This window comes from Carassius gibelio, chromosome A7 (genome assembly GCF_023724105.1).
Source record: "Carassius gibelio isolate Cgi1373 ecotype wild population from Czech Republic chromosome A7, carGib1.2-hapl.c, whole genome shotgun sequence".
Taxonomy (NCBI): Eukaryota; Metazoa; Chordata; class Actinopteri; order Cypriniformes; family Cyprinidae; genus Carassius; species Carassius gibelio.
The window spans coordinates 36,311,166-36,320,125 of NC_068377.1; the positions used below are offsets into that span (position 1 = coordinate 36,311,166).

Genomic DNA, 8,960 nt, shown 5'->3' on the forward strand with positions numbered 1-8,960 from the left:
TCATTTTTTGGTTAAAACAGTCTGTAAGGGGATTTTAAACGTGGGAACCGGCCGAACATGAGATGCATCCATATGACACACTGCTGATGAACATGTGAACAGATCCAAACCACATATTTACACACAAGCCTTCACACGCACAAGAAGAGACACAAACACACACAGAACAATAAGGGAAGTGAAATAAAATCACTACTTCAGAGGTCACGAGCCCTTTGAAATCATAATATATAAGGTTATGCAGCAGCTCAACTAACAGCATCTGATCTTCAGAGTTTGTACACAGAAATCCACTGCAGAAACTTCAAAAATCATGAACGCTTTCCTGATGTTAACCATTATTGGCGTCAGCATCATTCTGTCTGATGGTAAGCTTCATCTTCACTATATGTGCGTTATATTTAGCTTACATTTCTAGTAATTAGCTGGTTTGTTGATGGTTTACCAGGGTGAAATATATTTAAAAAATATTTTAAACAGTGCATATATTTTTAAAGCAGCCATATATAGTAAATACATCACCATCTAGAAACATTTTGAAAATTACACCATAAAGAAGCCTTGCAGACATGGGGACTTGTGACTTGGTGACTTGGACTCGAGTCGACTCGAGTCGCTATTTTTAGGACTTGAGACTTGACTCGGACTTGGAAGTTAAAGACTCGGGACTTGACTTGACTTGAGACACGATGACTTGAATGACTTGAGTGTTAATCACATCATGTTTTCATTTTGAATATAAAATATATAAATTATTTTTTAAAATAAAGTTGATACTCAGCTGGAGCGCAGGCTGAGAATAGCGTCGTGACTGGATCAGGACAGTATCATCAGTCATGCCCTCTCTACCTTACACACACCACGCCCACTTAAATCAGATATCACATCACATCAACATGTCAGCCTGAGAGGTACCGAGGGTCATCGCTTTTGTCTTCAATAGTTCGCGACTAAAAACGCGTGGAAAACGCTAGTCGCGCCGCTTTCTCCTTCTTTCCAAAGCGCTCGGGCAGAAGTGCTCCTGGGGCGTCTGTCGTTGCTAAGCATCCATGACACGCTCTCTCTCAATGAAAACGCGGAAATTTCAGCAAAGGATAAATGGATTTGCAGCACTAAAAATCGCTCGCAGTAGCTCTGCTACTAAATTCATTTCAAAATGACAATCCATATACAGCTATGATCAGCTGTTCCTTCATCTTAAATGAGCTTTCAACGTTGATACGAGAAAGGATGAAGCTGATTGGTTAGTTATTGTCACATGACCTGCGGTGCGCTTGCGGCATTCTGAAAAGTTTAGATGTTGAGCGCGTTGCTTCCATTATGAGCGCGCATACCGCGCGCCTACATTGGAAATAACGAACTTGCGCGCACAGAAGACGTGATGTGAACAGCCCCTAATGATCCGCTAGCAGGCCGTCAAAAAAACGTATTCCAGGGGCGGCGCTAGGGTTGGGCTAAGGGGGCATAAGCCCCGAATATTTTGTTACCTTGTCTTTCTCATAGAGCAAAACAATTAATCAGAAAAACTAATGTAGCTGCCGCGATTACCCAATCATGACAAGTGCATATTACATACATATATATATATACATATACATAAACATATAAATATACATATACATATACATATACATATACATATATATATATATAGAGAGAGAGAGAGAGAGAGAGTGCAGAATATAAATTTTCAGTTGTTTCATACTTTTTTGTTATGTACAGTACAGACCAAAAGTTTGGACACACCTTCTCATTCAAAGAGTTTTCTTTATTTTCATGACTATTGACTATTGTAGAGTCACACTGAAGGTATCAAGGGCTATTTGAGCAAGAAGGAGAGTGATGGGGTGCTGGCCTCCACAGTCACCGGACCTGAACCCAATCCAGATGGTTTAGGGGTGAGCTGGACCGCAGACAGAAGGAAAAAGGGCCAACAAGTGCTAAGCATCTCTCTGGGAACTCCTTCAAGACTGTTGGAAGACCATTTCAGGTGACTACCTCTTGAAGCTCATCAAGAGAAAGCCAAGAGTGTGCAAAGCAGTAATCAAAGCAGAAGGTGGCTACTTTGAAGAACCAAGAATATTACATATTTTCGGTTGTTTCACACTTTTTTGTTATGTATATAATTCCACATGTGTTAATTCATAGTTTTGATGCCTTCAGTGTGACTCTACAATTTTCATAGTCATGAAAATAAAGAAAACTCTTTCAATGAGAAGGTGTGTCCAAACTTTTGGTCTGTACTGTACATAACAAAAAAGTATGAAACAACTGAAAATACGTCATATTTATATTCTATACTCTGAGAGAGAGAGTGTGAGAGAGAGAGAGAGAGAGAGAGAGAGAGAGAGGAGAAATGTAACAGTTTAATGTTGTATGTAAACTGTGTTTGAGAGAGAGAGAGAGAGAGAGGTGTTCAGAGAGGAGTCTGTTGGATGTTTAGTTTTATGGACTCAATGTTGAAAATGTAAAACATTTCAAACACTGTTGGCAGAAGTGAAAAATAAATAATTTTAGGAAGTTACAATTTTGTTTGATTCCATGATGTATTTTACTGAACATGAGTATTTACAATGCAAATCCAAATTATTTTAATTTACTGACAGTTACTTATATCTTGTCTTTTAACTTTATTAAGATCAGATTCTGCAGGTAAAATAACAATATTAAGGTGACTTGACTTGGACTTGACTTGACATAGCTTGTGACTTGACTTGACTTGACTTGCCCAAGAAAAAAATACTTGGGACTTACTTGAGACTTGAAGGTTAAGACTTGAGACTTACTTGAGACTTGCACATGTGTGACTTGGTCCCATCTCTGAAGCCTTGTTCCCTGAAATCATGTGACTTTGGAAGTTTAGGTGTTCATGCCATGTCGTTATTACAGTGATTACGAGATACCAACTGAAAAGCATTCATGTCCTGGCAGAACTCGTAATTACAACTTGTGAACTGTGAGTTTTCTGAGAGCTAAAGCTTGTACCACCTGACCACCTCAGATTCAATAGGAGCTAGGGATTGATAGCGCAGAGGTGTGAACAGCTACAAGTAACTCGAAACCACAGTGACATGGTGTGAATGAAGCATGCACGGTCAAAATTGAAATTGAAATTAGTCTTTTTAAGTTTATTTACATGGCAGTTGTATTCTAAATGTGGCCGGTGACTCTCATCTGAGTGCCTGTGTACACCATCTAGAATTCAGCATCTTCCACAGAACCGTGATGACCTTACATAGAACACATTTCCTCAAAACCGATGCACGCTACTATTTTACAAACCCCTTTTTGCACAAGTGATTAGATCACATGTCCGTTCACAAACCCCTGTTGCACAAGTGATTAAATCACATGTTAGTTTACAGTTGTGTAACACACTTTCACTGCTTGCTAACGGTCGTGTCGTTCCTCCCTCAGCCGTGCAGCCTCTGGGTGCGGGTTACAACAGCCGATGCGTGTGTCTCAAACTGGAGTCACGTATCATCCCGCAACAGAACCTGCGACGCGTCGAGATCCTGCCCAGAGGCCCGCACTGCAAGACTACTGAGGTTATGTAAGGCTGTTTCCTCAAACCAGTCACGTGTCTTTCTTAAGTATTTTGATTGTACTTTTAGCAACCAGGAATTCTGGGCACTGTGCACTGAATTTGCTTTGAGGCCTCCTCGAAATGACATTATGGTATCCCGTTTATGAGACCAGATGTTGTAAATGTGAATGTCTGAGAATGAGTTTTGCAGTGTTAGGCTATAATATGTCTTACAACAAAACTTAGCAAGCATGAATTCCGCCAGTTGATCATAATTTACATACAGTAAACACACACCCTGAGGTTCTAATAAAACATTTGTATTTTGAAGCAAAACCCTAAAAGCACTGCCGAGATTATAATAATTTAAAATAACTGCTTTCTGTGTGAATGTAAAAATGTAATCTATTCCTGTGATCAAAGCTGTATTTTCAGCATCGTTCCTCCAGTCTTCAGTGTCACATGATCTTCAGAAATCATTCTGATGTGCTGATTTGCTGCTCAAGACACATTTCTGATTATTATTAATGTGAAAACAGTTGTGCTGCTTCATATATATTTTTACAGGATTCTTTGATGAATAGAAGGTTCAAAAGAACAACATTTTTTAAAAGAGAATTTTTTTTCAACAGTATCTTCTACATAAATTATATTTTGTATCTTTTCAGTGCTGGTTTGTCGAGTGGAGAGAGGATCTGTCTGAACCCCAGGACACCATGGGTTAAAAAACTCATTCAGTTCATTGAGAGAAAGGAGCGTGTGATCAAGAAAGTTTAGATGACACTGATGTTGTAACTTCTATTTCTTTAATTCTCACTACTCACAAGACTCATTTGAAGAGTTTTTAACACTTGTATGCTACTTTTGTCATCACTGACATATTTTTGGTTCCTGTTAAATATTGTCTTTTTATCTTGAGCCTCTCATTTTGACTGATACGTGTTTGTCCTGACAATTACTTCAAGATGAACCAAAATGATGTGTATGCTATACACTACAATTACTGTCTTGTACATTGATTTTCATTTTACACTGATACAATCAAAGTTTTTGGTATAGCTTGGAGCTGGAATGTATGGATGATGTTTTATAATAAATCATTTCTTCAATAACATCAGTTCTGTTCACTTAACATTAAACGGCTAAGTACAATTTTTTCAAGAAATCATTTTCAACACGAGTTGTTCTTGCATTCTGCATTTCACATTGTGGTTTCAGTCCAGATGGTTTAGAAGTGGTTAAACAACCATACGTTTAAATGAGAGCTTTATGCGACCACTTCAGTCTATCGCGAACATCATTCATTATACAAAAAGTTTTTATTGAGAACATGTGTGAGAATTACGACAGTCTGTTTTCTAAAGAAATCGACCTGCTCTCTTGGGATTTTACTTATCACATTAAAATCTCATGCCTCTGAGAATGAACCTCCATATGAAAACCAAAGATTACTCACAACAGGCTCATTTCTTATCTGTACATTGTGCAGGAAATTTGTGAGTCACAAAATGCTAACCGTTTGATTGCATTTGAATGTGAAGATAAAAGATAATTCAGGACAAATGAGTATTTCCAGACTTTATCCTGCAAAAAACTGCCACAGCTCCCCATTCACAAAAACCCATTCATTAAAACAAGATATGCCTTTGTCAACATTGTTTGTTTTATGTCTACATCAGTTAATTATACCATAGACAATAAGACAGACAGATATTGTTGGCAAGATAACCTCGTCTAGCCGGATGAGCCGAAAATATTCACACCCCTTTAAAATAATCGCATTTTGTTTCTTTGCATCCTGAAATGAAGTAGGACACAGTTTCTGTTTTATCCTAGGGGGTTACCCAGGCACAAGTCTGGACATCAATGCATTGAATAGTGAAGTTGATTATTGGAAGGTATTTGGTACAACACAGACCCTCTCTGGATCAGGACACACAAGTCAGTCTGGTCAGAGAGGCGACCAAGAGGACTACAGCAACTCTGAAGCAGTTACAGGAATTAATCACAAAGAGTAGTCATTCTGTGCATGTGATATCATCACAGATTCTCCACAAATGTGGCTTGTATAGGAGGGTTGCAAGAAAAAATGCCCCTCCTCAAGAAATGCCACATCAAGTCAGACTGAGCTTTACCAAAACATACCTTAAATATCCTAAGGGAAATGAGATTAAAATTGTATTATCTGGCCTCAGAAATCAGAAATCCTACACAGCTCACCATCCCAGTAACAACATTCCTCCAGTAATGCATGGAGGTGCTAATATCCTGTTTCGCTGGAGGACTTGTCACGATAGAAGAAAACATGGACAGGGCAATACACAGTCAAATTCTTGAGGAAAATATGCTACCCTCTGCCAGAAAGTTGGGAAGTCAATCCAATCCGAGCAGCTGAGTCCTTCAAGAATCAAGATAAACACTGTGACTGTGAGTGATTCCCTCACCCCTGTTACATGCTCAAGTTCATAATGTTTTATAGTTATGATCTTAAGCATTATATTTATACTCATCACTTGTGTTGTCTGTTGTAATTGCAACTGCACAATATTGTATTACGCTTTATGATTGCTACAATTGCTGTAAGTAAATGAGTTGTATTTAAAGCATGATTTAAAGGCACAAATTAATCTTTGCTTATATGAAATATATTGATCGAAACTTGTCTTCCGGGACAGCATTCACATTTTATATTGATTTCAGTTATGATGCATATTGCACCGGAAAATATGACATTAATCAGCTTTGGTTTCATCAGTAGAGCAGGATGGCCTGGCCTGTAGCGACACTAAACATTATTTGGAAATAATAACACAATCATAGGTTAATCGAATGCCCTACATCTAATGCTAATTTTATATATAGATTTTTTTTATTTTACAGGTTTTACAAGAGTTTAATTAACCGCATTACATGCTTGGGTTTTAGTCTACCACCACTGGCTCTGCACCCATTTACCCAAATTTGTTACTTCAGACTTATGTGCCTCCAGAAGCCTGCATTCTGGAAGTGAACGTTGCTTGATTGTGCCATCCCAAAGAAGCACAAAGTCACTTTTACAGACTTTTAAATTAAATGTTCCCTCCTGGTGGAATGAACTCCCCAACTGAATCCGAGCAGCTGAGTCCTTAGCCATCTTCAAGAATCAGCTTAAAACACATCTCTTCCATCTTTATCTGTCCCTCTAACTTTAGCATTCACTATTCTAATTCTATTCTTAACCTTTTTCTATTCTATCTGTTTTCTTTTTATTATATTATTTAAAAGCCCTTGCTACGTGTACTGTGTTTAAGCTAACTATAGCACTTATATATCATTGCTCTTGTTGTTTTTGATTGCTTCCACTGTCCTCATTTGTAAGCCACTTTGGATAAAAGCATCTGCTAAATGCCTAAATGTAAATCTAAATGGAAATGGAAATGGAAGTCAATGGGAAGAAGGTTTACCTTCCTACATGACAATGACCCAAAATCACACAGTAAAACTGAGCACACAGCAGTTGAATGAGAAAAATGTGAATGTCCCTGCAGGATCCAGTCGGAGCCCAGACTTAAACCCCACTGAAAATCTGTGGAATGACTGGAAGACCACAGTCCACAAACACTCACCATAACATTAAACTGAACTTGGGCAGTTCTGCAAAGAAGAGTGCAAATATTGCAAAATCTAGTTAGAGACAAATCCCAACAGACTTAAGGCAGGAATTAAAACAAAAGGTGATTTTTCCAACTCAGTGAATCTTCTTTTTTTTCTGTGGGTGTTCTGTCTTTTACTTGGATGTTATACGCTCCACTGAGTACATACAGCTGTATAAAACAAAATTTTGGCTGTCTTCTTTTTAGCCTGCAAATCAACAAAAATATGATTATTTTAAAGAGGGGATGATTCTTTGTATGATGCATCATCCAGTGTATGATGCTGGTTAATAGTTATGGTTTATATTTTGTGTGAAAGAGAAATCAACAGTCAAACACATGAAAACTTCCCTTGTCACATGCATATGGGATTTCCTAATAGAGACACTTATCATAAACATCTCTGAACTCAACTGCCTCATCTGGAATATATATTTGTACTAAAACACATTGATGTTATAATCCCATTATGATTATAAATCACTTATACTATACTCCTGTTTTGTTAACCACTTTGGATCACAAAAGTGTCTGGTTAAACAATGTATGTAGATAAGCTGGAATTTATTATAGAAATAAGAAAAAAAAATGCAACATCAGCAGATGTTCAGAAACAAATAAATGAAATTGCACAAAAGTAAAAATGTGAATGTAAATAGGTTATACTATATAATACCTGATTTTATTCAAAATGTATTGACTCAAAGGTTGTTTTAAGTCTTTTTAAAGATACAGCTGTGGTGATATTTTAAAAATGTGTTTATTAATGGGAAAAAAAAGAATTCTCTATAACTATAAATATGAAAGATTTGTTTGTATATTTCTGTTATTGATCCAAGCTGTACACAATTAAACCTTTTTCAATAGTACCTTTTTTTTCCGTTTTTATTGAAACACTCATATTCAACATTTTACAGTATAGCCAGGGCTGGAGACAACAGAAAATAATAATAATTAAAATATATATAAAATAATAATAATTAAATAAAAACATGGAAATGATAGCATAGGCTACATCAACACTTAACAACTTCTTGTTTATCAGATTATACATAGATTTTAGATATTCCTGAACTTCTAGCTCAAAATTATAATGATTTATTATCAGCATAATTGCATTTATGTATATAACATTTTGCCATTAAAAGTAAATTAATCCAATAATATTCTTTATTTAAAGGCATGTCACAGGTGAAAAAAACTAATAAAATACACCTTAAAAATACTCACCGCAGTTGGTGTTTGTGTCATTTTATGAAAGGTTTTTACAGTAGCTTTATTTTCTTTTTGTCCAGTATAAATCTAATGTGTTTTCAGTTATTCTTTTGTTCCTCTTTCAGTTTGTCAAAGGAAATGATCTTTAGCAAACGTCAAAACGGGATCAGAGAGGCTAAGAGACAGCACTCCAGGAGGATAGCTCATCAATTCAGCGACAGCAGAGACACTAGGAACCTGTGGCAGGGGATACAGACCATTACGGAATACAAGCCCCCACCACGGACCTGTGACAACAACATCTCTCTGCTGATGAGCTGAACACCTTCTTTGCTCGCTTTGAGCAACAAAACAGCACCACTGCACAGAAGACTCCACCTCCTCCCGGCGATCAGGTGATGACACTGACCCCAGACAACGCGAGGAGATCCTTCAAGAGGATCAATGCACGCAAAGCTTTACGCAGTCCTCTCCAGGACTGAAAACACAGCAGCACTGGCCAAGAAATCAAATCAGCGTCTCTACATCCTCCGCAAACTGAGGAGAGCCAGAGCCCCGCCCCCCATAATGTACACCTTCTACAGAGG

The 8,960-nt window shown here is 37.4% G+C and overlaps 1 protein-coding gene across 1 annotated transcript; it reads left to right on the forward strand.

Moving 5' to 3' along the window:
* Positions 1-204: 204 nt before the first annotated feature.
* LOC128017435 (permeability factor 2) lies at positions 205-4,654 on the forward strand. Its single transcript, XM_052602832.1, has 3 exons — positions 205-368; positions 3,418-3,553; positions 4,195-4,654. Exons 1-3 carry the CDS (start codon positions 314-316, stop codon positions 4,301-4,303), a joined length of 300 nt encoding a protein of 99 aa, XP_052458792.1. The 5' UTR covers positions 205-313; the 3' UTR covers positions 4,304-4,654.
* The last annotated feature ends 4,306 nt before the right edge of the window (positions 4,655-8,960 follow it).